Source organism: Hemicordylus capensis, chromosome 10 (genome assembly GCF_027244095.1).
Source record: "Hemicordylus capensis ecotype Gifberg chromosome 10, rHemCap1.1.pri, whole genome shotgun sequence".
NCBI lineage: Eukaryota > Metazoa > Chordata > Lepidosauria > Squamata > Cordylidae > Hemicordylus > Hemicordylus capensis.
The window spans coordinates 28,968,137-28,984,939 of record NC_069666.1 but is presented as its reverse complement, the minus strand read 5'-3'; the positions used below and the strand labels follow the sequence as shown (position 1 = coordinate 28,984,939).

The 16,803-nt window shown below is 45.3% G+C and overlaps 1 protein-coding gene across 2 annotated transcripts in view; it reads right to left on the bottom strand.

Moving 5' to 3' along the window:
• Nucleotides 1–5,902: 5,902 nt before the first annotated feature.
• The window catches only part of ADAM10 (ADAM metallopeptidase domain 10), a 57,485-nt gene continuing 46,584 nt past the window's right edge, over nucleotides 5,903–16,803 (bottom strand). For both annotated transcript variants that reach the window (XM_053272585.1, XM_053272586.1), the window contains 4 exons: nucleotides 15,047–15,155; nucleotides 11,252–11,472; nucleotides 9,541–9,667; nucleotides 5,903–8,617 (listed from right to left, as the gene is read on the bottom strand). In XM_053272585.1, the coding sequence (XP_053128560.1) occupies nucleotides 8,523–8,617; nucleotides 9,541–9,667; nucleotides 11,252–11,472; nucleotides 15,047–15,155 (552 nt within the window). In that variant the 3' untranslated portion in view covers nucleotides 5,903–8,522. The remainder of the gene's footprint in view (nucleotides 8,618–9,540; nucleotides 9,668–11,251; nucleotides 11,473–15,046; nucleotides 15,156–16,803) is intronic.

Genomic DNA, 16,803 nt, shown 5'->3' with positions numbered 1-16,803 from the left:
GCAGCATTTTATAATTTGTTTGTTCTAGCGTTGATGATCTGGACACACAAATCCCCTTTTTTCTTCTCACTGCATCTATTAAAGCTTTCCATCACTAACTTCTCTTTAGGTACACACACAAATATTTTTTCTCGTGTGCTTTTTGTTGTGCTCTTGTGCAGTGGTACTGTACACCACTTGTACCACGTGGATTTTTCAAAAGCACGGTTGTTGGGGGTCAGATTATTGCAGGGAACCTCACACGCTCCTTACTCGGAATGGCCAGGCCTCCAAGAAAAAAGAGCAGCAATGCTGCCTCTGTTTTGGGAGACACGCCAATTAGGAAGCTCCTGCCTTGGTTTCAGATGCAGATGAGCAGGTTTCAGCATACAAACCAGCCAGGTGAACTCTGTGTGTGTGTGTGTGCGCGTGCGTGCGTGCAGGAGGGACATCCCCATTTTGCATTTAAGTTCCAAGACATAAAATCAGGGTCAGAAGGGCTGTAATCCCAGACACACTTACTAGCATTCTTACCTTTCTTCCAGGTAAATGTGTGCTTTTTTAGGCTAAGATTTCCCCCCACAGTGAATATAGGAGGCAGCACCAAGAGGCCCTGAGATGTAACAAGCTTGGTGGGGGTGAAGTAGTTATTTCTGCAAAAATAAATATATTTTTCTGACATATGGCTCAGACACATGACAGAGTATTTTGCCATTTACATCTGTCATCTGGATGCTGTCCAGAATCCCAAGATTTTTTTTTTTAAGCATGTTTGACAATTTGTAAATGAACAACATAGTTGTATTAATTCAGTTTCAAGGCATCTGAAACACAAGGCATATTGTAATGCTTAGACAAAGACCCAGATAGCATGACAATTATTTCTGCACATACAACCCAGATACAGATATTATAGTTGAGCCATTGACTAAAAAGCAGGGGGAAATTAGTAATTAGCTCACTGCCAAGGTGCTTCCAGCATAAGAATATAGGAAGTTGCCTTCTTCAGAGTCAGACCCTTGGTCCACCTAGCTCAGTATTGTCTAAAACACTGACTGGCAGCAGCTTCTCTAAGGTGTCAGGCAGGAATCTTTCCCAGCCCTGGTTGCAGATGCCAGGGATGGAAGCTGGGACCTTCTGCAAGCAAGGCAGATACTCTTGTCACTCAGCTACAGCTCCATCCCCTGCGCCATCATGATCAGCCTGAGGAGGTCAGCCTGCAAAGCTGTTGCAATGTTCATGTCCTATGCTTGGAGATTTGAGGTAAGAAGCGCTATCATGTCTGCAGAGTCTGAGAAACCGATCTTGCACATTCGCTTCAGAGATTCAAAGATGCACCCACCACTTCCACACCTGACCAAATACGATGGGAGTTCTAGTTCAACACCATCTGGGGACCCAAGACTGAGAACCCCTGGTTTAGAGAACCAACCTAATGACTGAGTGTTTTGCTAGAAAGGAAGGTGAAGGACAGCTGGAGGACATGAGCCACCTGCAGGAAACCCATGCCACGCCAGACCCTTCTGCCGGGCAGCTGCTAGGCAAAGAGTGAGTCCAAGCCGTGCCCAGCTGCCCACTGAGGTCAACTGCAGTAGCAGGATTGTGCCCACACCTGACTCCCTCCCTCTATCTTCCTGGGCTGCTCCTCCCAGAGCGACAGCAAAAAGGTTCTAAGGCCAATTATGCAGCCATTTCCAGCTGGCAAGGTGTCAAAATTCAAAACTGCCTTTTGCCATATCCTTGCCCCCAAATGAGCCAGCTAGTTTGCAGCTCCACTACCAATGTGACCTGCATTATGACATGCTGGTTTTTTTCTTCTTCTCTCACAGGGAAACTAGCTGACTGGGAAGCCAAAACCAGGGAGAAAATGGAGTGAGGGTTGAAGGACTCCAGCCAGCAGAGTGTGGAAGCTTTCCTGCAGCTGAAGTCATAAGGGAGGGGGATGTAGGAAGCCCATCAAAGAGACCAGCTGGGTAGGCCAAAGCAGGAAAAAGAGGTGAGGCGGGTTCCATCATCCCACTGAAAAGATTCACCAAGGACCTGAACACCAGTTCCCGGTTAGTCTTACTTCATGCTTTTAAATTACATGCTTGCTTGGAACTGTTAGCACAGAGCACTGTGAATTTCAGATGGGGGTGTGTGTGCATGTTAAAACCACTCCCCCGGATGCTCCTTCAGAAAATGCATCATCACGCAATAGAGGGGCCGTGCATCCCCAAAAGCCTCAAACTGGAGGAATCTCTCCTCTTTAGCACTGTGTGTTCCACATAAGCACCAACCCTGCATTTGTTGTGGATCCTCTCAGTAAGAAAAGCAACCGTAGCACTAGCAGAACTTCCCACCATTTAGACAAAAAACATGCAGACGCTACTGAAGGCGACTCTAGGGTTCTCTCCCTTTAGCATGACGGCTACATTTAGACCATGGCAATGCAGCATTTATCCAATTGCCTTGTTAAGCCACCACCCGCTCTGGGCTCCTTGGAGGAAGAGCGGGATATAAGATGTAAACAATCAATCAATCAGTCAATCAATCAAAAGAGTACTCCCATTGCTCCCAACAGCTTGATCTATCTTCTCCTGTGCCTCTTGAACAAACTGTACACTATAGAAGATACATTTCACCAGGCTAATGAGAACCGGGAACGCAAGGTTCTTCCATTTTTGAAAACCAGTGGCTCAGATCCAAGGAGCCAGGAGCAGAAGGAGAAAGTGTATTCGTGCTGGCAGTGCAGAGCCTTGCTGTCGGGGCTGCATTGTGAAACAAGGAAGGTGGTGAATAAGGAATTTGTAGCACAGAAGACTTACAGGCACAAACAGTTGCGAGTTACTGAACTTTTCTGGCACACTGCTCTTCTGCCAAGTCAGAAACGGGCTTCCTGTGAGCAAAGGAGGTTTTCTGTATCCAAAACAAGATCTTTTAAACACCCTCTCCTTTCTGTGTAAGAGTGTTTGGATTGTATTTACCCATTTTAAATAAGCTGGTACAGGGTAGTGGCTCAGAGCGGCCAGCCAGGACTCCCCTGGTCTACCATGAACCCACTTGAGCAAGCCCCTCCCTCTCGGCCTCAGCCCCTCCCATCCGCAATACAGGGACAATATAGGGGTGGGGGGCTAGAAAGGATAGCCAGGTAATTCCTGTGAGGCACTCTGAGCACTCAAAAGCCAGATGCCAGGAGTTGTTATTTGTGCCATAATGGAGCAAGACAGCATCCAGGGGTGCGGGCTCTCCCAGCCACCCACCCACCCACTGATCAGACCTGGGCCTGCATAACTCCAGCCGAGTGGCTGTGCCATGTGTCTCTGCCCGGGGACCTTGTGGCAGCCTTCCAGGAAGTTGGGCCGTCACACAGATCTTTGCAGAGCACCCACCCTGCTGTGCATGTACATTTCAGAGCATTTTAGAGAACATTTTAGACCACATTTATGGCACTGCGACTTCCTGTTCTTCACAATGACCCTGATGCTAAAAATAAAACAATGAAAATGTACTGTTTAAAAACGAGAACAGAATAATCCATTAGGGAAGTTCTGCCTTAGTCAAAACTATTACAGAGATGATGATGTGTCAGGCGATTTTTTAATAAGATCCGTGGACTCTGAAGAGGTCCGTTCTCCTTGTCCAAAGCAATACAAAACAGGAGGGGAGGGCAAAGGGCCCCCCACCCCCACCCGTTTGGGTCTGCAACAGTGGGATCCAAGGTGCCACTGTCGATGCATTGGACTCCCCCCACCCGTCTCTGTGTAGCAATGGCGGCAGCAGACGCCCAGGCCACCTCCCACATGGCTTGCAAAAGACCACTCCCGTGCAGAAACCTATTTATTAATTTATTAAAAGGTTTAATATACCGCCCAATCCACAGACTCAGGGAGGTGTACAAAATAAGAACAGCATCTGAGATTTTTTTTAAAAAAAGTTTTAAAGGGCAAATGCCTGGCAGAAAAGAAATGTCTTCAAAACTGAAAGGGAAGAGGCAGACCAAATCAGCGGTGTGGGATTCCAAAGGGAACAGGCAGCAACAGAGAAAGCCCCTCCACAGGCCCTAGTACTATAGACCTCTCTGAGACCAGGGATCGAAAGAAGGGCCACCTGAGAGGATCTGGCAGGATGGGACAGGATTGGCCAGGAGAGGCGGTCCTGCAGGTAAGCAGGTGCTAAGCCCTGAAGGGTTTGAAAGGTGAGAACCAGCACTTTGAACTGGACCTGGAAGCAAGTAGGTAACCAGGGCAGCGACCACAAGAGTCACACTATCCTATCTCCTAGCTCCCATAAGCAGGCGGACTGCTGCATTCTGGACCAACTGAAGCTTCCAGGTCATCTTCAAAGGCAACCCCAGGCAGAGAGCATTGCAGTAATCCAGAGGAGAGATGACGAGGGCATGAGTCACGGTTGCCAAGGCCTGCCGGTCCAGAGAGGGCCGCAACTGGCAGAGCAGCCGAAGCTGGGCAAAGGCACCTCTGACCACGGAAGTGAGAGGGCTGCAATTTCAGACAAGTCCAAAGCCCCCTCATGGTCACAAGCCAGGTCACCCAGGTCTTTGGACTGTGGTGAATGATTCCAGCTCCAAGAGACTCATGTGAACGTGCACTCACAGCAATGGGCATGGGTGAGCTCTGTGCAAAGCAGGCTTGGGAAACATGCCCTGGCCTCTCTGCAGAGCATCACGTGCCCACTGGAGTCCCTGCAGAGAGAGCGCTGGATCAGGGACTGGGCAGCAGTCAGTCCGTAATTATCAGGTGAGTTCTCTAAGCCAGCGAGTTGTAGGCCAGCAGCATCAGGGGGCCCCACCTCTCCCTTTCTAGGGCTGACATCTCAAACATGCATCTTGAGACAAGGGCATAACAGCAGCCCTGCTGGATCAGGCCCAAGGCCTGATCCAGTCCAGCACCCTGTTCCACACAGTGGCCCACCAGGTGCCTCTGAAGAGCCCAGAGGCAAGAGCTGAGGGCATGCCCTCTCTCCTGCTGTTGCTCCCCTGAAACTGGGATTGAGAATCATCGTGCCTCTGAGGCTGGAGGTGGCCCACAGCCACCAGACTAGTAGCCATGGAGAGATCTGTCCTGGGGCCTGCTTTTTGCTTTCAATGCAACTCTGCAAGTGCATTGCAGTCCTGTAGACTGACTATAGCAGGGTTCTCAAAACCTGGGCCCCAAACACAGCTGGATTACAATACCCATCACCCCCGCTGCAATGAAGGTCAGGGTAGCAAGGGATGATGGGTGTTGCTGCCCAACATCATCTGGGGGCCTGAGTTTGAGAATCCCTGATTATAGACCTATTTCTTCCATTAACACATATATATCCCACCTTTCTGGAAAACCAACAATATCATAATCAACGCCACAAAATACAATCATGAACACACACATGCGCACGCGCCCAGAGTAGTCAGTCAGCCGGCTCCCAATGTTTTAATAAAGAGTCATGTCTCTGCTGCTTGTGGAAATACAAGCAATGGAGGTGACCAAGAGAATATTCCACAACTTCAGTTGAGGAAGCTCCGTTTTGCATTCCCGGCTGTCATGCTTCAGACAGGAGGGGTGAGTGGGGAACAGTAGAGGAACCGTCAGCAGGGCTTCAGATGTGGAGCATTCATAAAAATAGGAACACAAAAGCAACATATTTCACGCTCCAGCCATAAAAAGGAAACTGTATGCAACGCACAGACAAGGCAAACAATCTGAGAATCTCTTACCCAAGCCCTGTCTCTTCCGCTACCATCCCACCATTCGATTCTGGTGGCAGCATTTCCAGGCCTGAACAGCAACCTGTTCTCAGGGACTTGGCGGGCTCACTTCACCTGCCCAGCTGCAAGAAGACAAGAACTGCTCATAAGCAGCACAGCCATCAGGATGAGGCAAAGAGAGGCGGTCACAAGAATGGGATTTTGCTTACAATCTGTGAATCAAGCTGACCTTCAGGGTGATTTCATCAGGTCTATTTATTAATGCATTTCAAGTTTCAAAAAACCTTACATTTGTTTGCACAATACTTTAATTTTATTTTTTTGCAACTTTTTAGTAAAAATTTCCAAAGTGAACAAAAAAAAGATACTGTATAAAACACAGTGGACATTAGACTGACAGTAGTATTAGATCGCAATTTGCCTTGATATTTTCATTTTAATTTACCACATCTTGACTTGTAGTGGAGAGTTCAGTGCACTTTTCTCTTTGCAGAAAACCTTTAACTTAGACCCAAAATAAGAACAGGGCAGCCAGCTTCTCTGCCAAACACCCTAGCCACAGGATAACATTACAAGCAAAGAATTTACATGTTCCAAGATCTACCACACTCAAGAAGTTACTAAGAACTCTTGCAGAATAAAAGTCACCATTTTAGAAATGCAAACATAGCTTCCAGTCTTTGCACAGCCTGAAGGAAAAAATAGTCAACCCCAAAATGTATTTTAAAATGGTTTAAAAGCAACTACAGAGATTTCTAACTACTTAAGATCCTTCAGGATTATTTATAATCTATTGGTCTGGGGGTTTCATGTACAAAATTTGTCTCTAAACCATGTACAAAAAAGCCGTATTTTGAAAAAAGTCACCACATACTGTACAAGTTTTACAAGGAAGAGCTCCCATTATATTCTTTAACATTTTTGGCCTTGCTGGCTTGCGTCACATTATGAGAATGCGTGTGTAAACCTCATACTCTTGGAAAACAAAACAAAGAAAACCTGTCCAAACCCTTATGAAATCCGATTCCTAAGCAAAGCCAGAAATATTTTTACAGCCATTTGTTTCCTAATTAGCTTGGTGCTTTTGGAAAAACAGAAGCAGTGTATCACAAGCTTGAATAATGCCCTCTTCCATTTCCTGCATAGCAGTAAGCATATTATGACATCGCTTGGAGTCTCTAGCCTTCTTCAGACGTTGCACTCCACAAGCAGAGCGTCTAAGACGGGGACAGGAGCCCTGCTCTGCCCGTCACCCAGCCCATCAGCACGCTCCTCATGGCTAGAGCGGCGCTCGTCTGAAGAAGTGGACGCTGCATCCATGACGACGGGCAACTCCCGTGATTGGGAGGCTTGGGCCAGCACCTCCTGATCACGGATGCAGCGTCCCCGTCTTCAGGCACCATGCATGGGGCTCTGACAGAAAAGACTGGAGAGATTAGGGCATGACTTCCAGCCCCATTTCAGATGCTCTGCTCATGTAAAGTGTTTTTGCTATAATGTCTGATTAGGGCTACTCTCACTCTTTTTAAAAATGCCAATTATTTACACAATAAAAACTTTTGGGCCATTGTGCCATTTTGAGCTTCCCTCCTCCTCCCAGCACCTTTCGGGGACATTCTGCAGCCTACACTATTTCAACATGACCACAGCATCAGCAGCAGCAGCAGCCGCACCTATTACTTTTGTTCTAGTGGTTATCCTTAAAAACAGTATTATGCTGTGGCAGGGGGTGGGGGGCAAAATACTCAATGAATTAAAAAAAAATTAAACACTTTTTCATGTCTCCCAAATTGGTCAGAATTGGGAACCTAATGGCCATGTATTAAGACTATCAGAGCATATCAAAGAAAGCCAGCTGCAATCTTTAGAGAGAAAAAATATAGCAGACTTATCTTTCTACCGAAGCATGGGGAAAAAGCTGATCATTGACAGGATAATAGGCAAAGAGTTTTCTTCTTCGTTCTTTTTTGAAAATACTTATGCTGAGCTCTTGGAAGTCAAACATTTCCCATAAAAATCCAGAGTGGGAACCTTCTGTTGAATGCTACCCGCAGCAGTGGCATGACAAGAGACAGAAGAGCAGCACCCAGAAGGAAACCCCCCCCCGCATCAGAGCACAGCTTCATTCATTGGAGAGGGACTAGTCCAGGAAGAGTGGCCTGGTGACTGTGCCCACATGATGAGCGTTTGCAGTAATTCTGACCATAATATAGATACATAGAAAAAAGGATTTGATTCACAATTCCTGCATAAAGCATTACAGAATCCTGGACCTTTATACACCATCAACTTCTGTTATCCTGAGTATGTCAATTAAACAGTAATTTCTTCATTAAGAGCGTAAAAGGTTTATAATACAAAGAAACATCCATATTGCAATTCTCTTGTTTTACAATTGCACACAGAAGTACAGGTGTACATTAGAAATACAATGTCTGCATATAACAATTTATGTACATTGGCAAAGTAATGTCTCCAATGTTGAGGTGGTCTAGCTTCCTAGCCTTGACAGTTGAAAAATAGATACTTTGATTTTTGTGAAGAGAAGTTTTATGAGAGCCATGTCTGCCTACAAGTGAAGGAAAGGCAACGACGAAGAGCAGAGGGGAGAGAGACACCCCCACCACCACGGTGCTTAAGACTCCGTTTAAGATCTGCTTTCAAGGGCAGCAGTTTCTCTTCTGGGCAGGGAAATGCAAGCAGTGGACTTTGACTTGTCCTGCGAGTCTCATATCTTGCTTTCTTGCCTGCTTTTTAATTGAAAGTTAGACCAGGGACAATGACTTAATATAGGTTTTCTTTGGAGTGAAGTTTTCCCACTGTAGGCACTAGGAAGAACCAAGGCAAAAATCAGCACTTAACGTCTCATGTGTCCCATCTGATAGCTCTCTCGGGGCCTCTGGCGCGGAGGGGGCTGAGTCGTCTGGGGGGGTCTCCTTCGCTTCAAAGTGCCTGCCAGAAACAAAGACCACACTTCAGGATTACAACATTGGAAAACTACCGTACCTGCTTAGGAGTCAAAGTCGAAGGCTTCATATACTACCAAATGCACAAGAGTCCAATTTACGAATATGAGGCAGAGATTCTGAAGGAGTGAGTATCCAAGGCCTCTTTTTGCCAGAAACAAAGGTGCTGTCTTTGGATTTCAAGTCCACAGTGCTGTTCTACGCCATGTCCAATTCTCATCACTGAACATGTCCCATAGATCTCTCTAAACACTGTACTAGACAAGTGTAATATTGTGTGTGTGTGTGTGTGTGTGAGTTTAATCTCCTGCCAGGCAACACAGCTCAAGGTGTTCACAGCAGCCCAATTCAGATATAACAAACCATGCTTCTTTATTACAAGCTCAGTGAGCCTTAGGCTTGAATACTTGATTACAAGCGGTGGCCTTTTAAAAAAAAGCCACCACCAGAATAAAAGAGCTTGTGTACCGCCAGAAGATGCTGCTGTGCTGTACAGGGATGTTGAGTAACAAGACAAAATGCCATCTCCAAAGGAGCAGACAACCAATTACAGGTCCGGGGGGGGGGGGGGGAACACAGGTGAGGCAGGGAGAAGAGAAGAGAGACTGGTGTGCTGCAAGCCCATTACTTTTGGCTTATACTTTTGGCTCATGATGCTCATTATCACTACAGACTGATTACATGCAATCTTCTTCCTTGCCCTGCTCCCCACCACCTCCCTACATGAAGGACAACTCTTACAGAGATCAGCCTCACCGTTGATTGATGCCATTCAGCCCCAGGTGACTTGGCCAGGATTCATCTCAAAGAAGGTGCAAAGGAGCAAGTACTATAGAATGCCAGCTGCCTTCATCTCACATCGAGGCTCAGAAAGGGACCAGTGATCGGTCACGAGACAGGTGTTCTTACCTGGGAGTGGTTTAGGAGGTGGCAGCTTTGGATTGCTGCTTGGCGTGTGAACGCTGCAGATCTTAATGAAGCCAGCCATCAACATGATCAGTGCAATCCCCATCAGCAGCACGGCCCACCAGTGTGCCTGAAACACAACACACCTCTCAACACTGGCTTTGGGCAGGCTCAGCTTTACCATGCCCAAAGAGCAGAATGCAAAATTCCCCTGGGCTGCTACAGCAAGGAAGGAGCCCCTCAGCCCCCATTCCGTGCAAGGAAAGGAACACACCCACTGTGGCACTGTCTCCTTGGGCAGGGGCAGGCTAGAGTTGAAGATGGGTCCCGGGTCCGGAAAGGCTAGCGACAGAATCGAAAGGCAGCTCCCCGGTAAATCTGTCAAACTTTGATGGTCCAAGGTAGCAGGAGAAGCTGCACTCAGGGCAAGGAAACATGGAGGGGGCCATTTAAGCATGAGACAATGCCAGCAGCATCATTCAGGAGGCGCTGAGTAATTCTACAGCTAGCCACTGACTGCAGACAAGCCCAAGAAATGCTAAGGACGGGACGACTGCGTGACCGGTATCCCACGAGGCCTCATTAGAAGGAGCACAGACACAGACGTCAACCGGCCACACAGGAAGCAAGAGCCGGCCGAAGAGTCACAATTCCACAGGAATGGAAAGAACCAAGAGTGAGAGCCAGACTTGAACACACTACTCATTGTAGGGACTGGAGGGTTAGAGCTGGTTTGGTTCAACACATGGGATAGAAAAGCACATTTCTCCAGGATGCAGAACGGGTAAGGCCAGAATACATGACTGAACACCTTCTCTGCATCTAAGGAAAGCACTGAGTGTGCCTCTGAGGCATCTGTCACAACGTTCACGTTTGTCTTCCTGCAGCTCTTTGGTGTTTATTAACAAATCTCACTTGGTTTTTTGTATGACCTCAGATAGGAAGTTTTAAAGCCTGGAAGCTAGGATGTGAGCTGTTTTAACAACTACATGCAATAATGAAATACACCTGTATGCGCCACAGTCCAGTGGGTCTTTTTCAAGTTTCAACACAATCATGTTTTGATACATAGTTGAGGGCAAGTGGCCTGTTTTTCCTATATCTGCCGAGGTATTATGCAAGATTGGTATGAACTGAGGAGCCAGACATTTGCACCATTCGGCAGCATCGTTTCTCTTACGGGTTCCTTCATGTAGTTTATTACGGATGACAATCGCCACTATGCTTAATTGCTGTGTTTTTTAAACTGGTTGTTTTACTGTTATGGTTTGATGGACTGTATTACTTATTTTTTTTACCAGTTTTTGATTTGCTATGGTCCAATCTCACTCACTGAGTAACAGATTCATCTGGGCCTGGAGCTCTCCCTGTTGGCAAACTGAACGGCATTCTCTATTTCTGGCTACAGGCCACACTCCAGCATCTGACAAAGATGGGCAGAAAGTTCAGCAAGATGGGCCTTCTTAAGAAACCGCTATTTGTGTGAATTTGGCTCATCAGAAGCAAACAATTCCACATAAAAGCCCCCAAACTACTCTGCAACTTCTTTTGTTGTGCAATAAAGCTTTCCATTTTCAGCTCAAATGCCAGAGATGTGGTTTTGATGTTTCATGTGATTAAGTTTATGAGTAACCAGTTTGCCTGCTTCCCAGTAGTTTTGTTTAATACAAGCAAGGGCAAACCCATTTCTTTTGGAATGCAATTTCATACTTACCACAATCCATTCTGCAATGTTTTCATACAGTTCCGGATTAAAAATGGCCTTCTTCAGCCTGGCAAGGGGGCCATCCGCATCTACCAGTCGGCACCGCATGAATACATCACAGTAGCCTCTGAAGTCGTTGCAGGGCGATCCAGGCTGCAGGGTGATGGTCTTGGAGTTGAAGTGGTTCTTCCATTTAGCAGAGCCTGTACTTGAACATGAATCCTGATTCACTGCAAGAAGCACAACACACTCAAGGCTGGATGGCATCTTTAGGAAGAGACACGTCACAAAAATGCACAGCAAACAACATGTGTACGGAGAGAGCAAGAGGGATCACACACCTGCTATTTGTTAACAGGCAATTTTCACAAGACTGAAGCATCACAAGTAGTCCTGACCCAAGACATGCTACTGCTCGGGACAGGAAACTTGTTTTATTATCTCAATAAATTTAAAATTTCAAAGATGGGGGTGGGGGGGAATGAAATGTACAGGAGTTTTGTAAGAGCACAGAACTATGTATGTGGGGTGGGGCCCCCAGTTCATTTTAAATCAAGATTATGAATCCAAATTTGATAGCAGATGGCGCTCCACAGACCAGAGAACAAGCTAGAAAACCTAGGTGGACTGGAGTCCTCCACAGAAACCCTGTGGGTGACTATACAAGGCCGGAAAAGGGAACGTGCTGCTGGGGACGTGCTATCGCCCTCTGGATCAAAACACTGACAGTGACTGGGAGTTCCAGGAGGAAATCAGGGAGGCATCAAGGAAAGGCAGGGCTGTAATTATGGGTGATTTCAATTACCCACACATAGACTGGGTAAATTCACATTCAAGTCAGGACAAAGAGGTCAAATTTCTAGATACGCTAAATGACTGTGCCCTAGAACAGTTGGACATGGAACCAACCAGAGAGAAGGCGACCTTGGATCTAATTCTGAGTGACATCCAGGACCTGGTGCGTGACGTCAGTGTCATCGACCCTTTAGGGAACAGTGACCACAGTGCCATCAAATTCAGCATACATGCGGGGAGAGAATCACCAAGGATGTCTAACACAGACATTTTGAATTTCAGAAGAGGAAACTTCTCCAAAATGAGGAGTATGGTGAAAAGAAAGCTGAGGGGGGAAATCAGGAGAGTCACTTCGCTCCAGAGTGCATGGAGTTTACTCAAAACCACAATACTAGAAGCCCAGTTAGACTGTATACCCAAAAGGAGGAAAGGTACACTAAGTCCAGGAGGATGCCAGCATGGCTAACGGGTACCGTCAAGGAAGCCATAAAAGGGAAGAAGACTTCCTTCCGAAATTGGAAGGCCTGTCCAAACGAAGAGAACAGAAAGGAACACAAACTCTGGCAAAAGAAATGCAAGGTGACAATAAGGGAGGCAAAAAGAGAGTTTGAGGAACATTTAGCCAAAAGTATCAAGGGGAATAACAAAAACCTCTTTAAGTACATCAGAAGCAGGAAACCTGCCAGGGAGGCAGTTGGACCATTAGACAATGAGGGAGTGAAAGGGATTATTAAAGAGGATATGGAGGTTGCAGAGAAGCTGAATGAGTTCCCTGCATCTGTCTTCACAGCAGAGGATACTGAGCATATACCTGTTCCTGAACCAGGCTTTTTAGGGATGGAGGCTAGAGAGCTGAGTCAGATAGAAGTGACAAGGGATGATGTTCTAAACTGTCTGGAAAAACTGAAAGCTAACAAATCACCAGGGCCGGATGGCATCCATCCAAGAGTCCTCAAAGAACTCAAATGTGAAATTGCCGACCTCCTTGCTAAAATATTTAACTTATCCCTGAAATCGGGCTCTGTACCAGAGGACTGGAGAGTAGCAAATGTAACACCGATTTTCAAAAAGGGATCCAGGGGCGATCCAGGAAATTACAGGCCGATTAGCCTAACGTCTGTTCTAGGCAAATTGATGGAAAGCATCCTCAAGGATAAAATTGTAAAGCACCTAGAAGAACAGGCCCTGCTGGGAGTGAGCCAGCAGGGCTTCCGCAAAGGTAAATCTTGCCTCACCAACCTTTTGGACTTCTTTGAGAGTGTCAACGAGTGTGTGGATCAAGGTGATCCAGTTGACATAGTCTACCTGGACTTCCAAAAAGCTTTTGACAAAGTTCCTCATCAAAGACTCCGGAGGAAACTTAGCGGTCATGGGATAAGGGGACAACTACATGTGTGGATTGCTAACTGGTTGAAAGATAGGAAACAGAGGGTAGGTATAAATGGAGAGTTTTCACAATGGAGGGAAATAAGAAGTGGGGTCACCCAGGGATCTGTACTGGGAGCGGTGCTCTTTAATTTATTCATAAATTATCTAGAAGCAGGGGTAAGCAGCAATGTGGCCAAATTTGCAGATGATACCAAACTCTTCCGGGTAGTGAAATCCAAAACGGATTGTGAGCAGCTCCAAAAGGATCTCTCCAAACTGGGGGAGTGGGCGACAAAATGGCAAATGCAGTTCAATGTTAGCAAGTGTAAAGTGATGCACATTGGGACGAAAAACCCCAACTTCAAGTATATGCTGATGGGATCTGAGCTGTTGGTGACGGACCAGGAGAGGGATCTTGGGGTTGTGGTGGACAGCTCGTTGAAAGTGTCTATTCAATGTGCGGCAGCTGTGAAAAAGGCAAATTCCATGCTAGGGATCATTAGAAAGGGGATTGAAAATAAAACAGCTAACATTATAATGCCTTTATACAAAACTATGGTGCGACCACACTTGGAGTACTGCGTACAGTTCTGGTCACCACATCTTAAAAAGGACATTGTTGAACTGGAGAAGGTACAGAAGAGGGCAACCAAGATGATCAGGGGCCTAGAGCACCTTTCTTATGAGGCAAGACTACAACACCTGGGGCTTTTTAGTTTAGAAAAAAGACGACTGCGGGGAGACATGATAGAGGTCTATAAAATCATGCATGGTGTGGAGAAAGTGGAGAGAGAGAGATTCTTTTCCCTCTCACACAACACTAGAACCAGGGGTCACTCCATGAAATTGATTGCCAGGAGGTCTAGGACCAACAAACGGAAGTACTTTTTCACACAACGCGTGATCCACTTGTGGAACTCTCTGCCACAGGATGTGGTGACAGCCAACAACCTAGATGGCTTTAAGAGGGGTTTGGATGACTTCATGGAGGAGAGGACGATCAATGGCTACTAGTCGCAGGGCTGTGGGTCACCTCCAGCCTAAAAGGCAGGATGCCTCTGAGTACCAGTTGCAGGGGAGTAATGGCAGGTGAGAGGGCACGCCCTCAACTCCTGTCTGTGGCTTCCAGCGGCATCTGGTGGGACACTGTGCGAAACAGGATGCTGGACTAGATGGGCCTTGGGCCTGATCCAGCAGGGCCGTTCTTATGTTCTTAGAACACAACACAACATACCTCACCTTTCTTCATGGTGAGGCTACCTATGAATAGGACTGAAAGGTTATCCAAACTAGAGCAAGACTAATCTCGGAAAAGGGTTCCTATCACATTAATACAATGAAATGACGTATTTCAGCTAGAAAAGCATATTGATGACCTCCAAGCACCTAAAGGTCAAGGCAGGGCAGCTTTTCAAAGGGCAAAAAAATCCTCCAGCAACTGAACCCACATCTAGAATGTTACACAGCAAACAACAGTTTGGAGCAATGAAGACTCTGCCCTCTCACCTTCCCACCAATCTAGTTTTTTCTCGAGTTAGTTATTAAGTGTCCAAAAGAGTCCATCAGAAAATCTGGAAATGGAGCATCTGAAATCCAGCTGTACCACCCAGTAGATTAGGTTTTAATTTGAACGCAGCTTACTTTTCTCCATGCAGCACACATGGCACAATTCTTTTTCATCATTTGTTTCCCCAACAGCGCACGTACATTCTTCTAAGCCATACTTCTCACAGATCGAACCAGCACATTGCTGGGAAAGAAACAAACAACTTTTATTGAAATATATTTGACATTCTTGAAGATTCAAGACTCCTAATTAAACCACCATTACATGACTTGTAAAGTTTATCTTCAGAGAACTGAAGACAATACGAAGGGGAGATTGCTGCGATGGTACACCCCCTTATCCCATTTTTGTCTCTGTTACCTTTGTACAGATTTTTTAATTGTTTCCAAAACATTCAAAACTGATTTGGCCAGAAGCAAATGTTTGCCGTAACAATGTTGCAAAGCTTGGGCTTGTATGAGGTACAGTGACCACACAGAAGAACCCGGCACACAGTTGCACAATTTCAGCCCTCTTGCAGATGCTGGACTACAACTCCCATAATCCTCAACTACTGACCATTGTGACAGTGGATGATGGGAGTTATAGTCCAAAAACAGCTGGAGGTCTGAAGCTGTGCAGCCCTCCATTAAGATGACTAAGGCAGTTTCAGTCCAAAACCCAGGCTGGAAGGGAGCCAAATCACTTTAAAAAAAACACCCTCTAGCTTCAGGAGTTGTTTTTTCCCCAATGTTTCAAAATTCTTTAAAAAGAAAAAAATAACATATATAAAATTAACCAATACAAAACAAGAAAAAACACCTCACTGTTTGCTTTTACATCCACTAGATTACATCTCACACAAAATTTAAATCACAACATCCCATCAAATAATAAACAATTTAAGTAATCTTAGTAACCAATATAAGAAGTTTAAGACCTTATTAAAGAAAAAAATCAAATTCAGGATGTGGTAACAAACCATGTACAGTATTGTAATGCATAAATGGTTGCCAAGTTAAAATAAAACTGTCATTGGACTTATTTTTTATATATGAAGTTATCTTGGACATAGATGCATAATCCCATAATTTAACTTGCCATTCCTCAAGAGAAGGAATTAAATGTCTTTTCCAATAAGAAGCATAAAGTATCCTGACTGCAGTTATCATATACAATGTCAATTCAGTATATTTTACAGGTATATAAGGTTTAGTAATACTTAACATAAAAATGATTGGTTAAAAAAAAATGGACATTATAATTCAGGATTTGTTGCATCCTGAGGTGAATGAATCCCTTTCCAGAAAAGTTGGGCTTTACAACATTGCCACCAGATGTGATAAAAAGTTCCAATTTGATTTTTACATTTCCAGCAAAATCCTGAATACGCCTTATCCATCTTTGCAATCATCACTGCAGTAACATACCTGCAAATACTGAAACCACAAAGGGGATTCTAGCTACTCTGAAGAAAGCATTTGAAATGATTTCATTTTTGTTTTAAATAATCACTTTCATCCAGAAGAACTTGGAGCCGAAACACTGCTAGCATTCCAGCATCTTGCTCAAGAACAGTTTGCTGGTAAATCATTCATTCATTCATTCATTCATTCAATTTATATACCACCCTTCCAAAAATGGCTCAGGGTGGTTTACATTAAAACAAAACAATTAAAAACAGAGACTATAACACACCATAAAACAATTAACAGTTAAAGCATTCAAAACAATTTTAAAAAACCTGGAAGGCCAGGCCAAACAGAAAGGTTTTGAGGGCTCTCCTGAAAGCCAATAACAATGAATTCAAATTACGAATTTCTGCCGGGAGTTGCATTCCACAGCCCCCAGA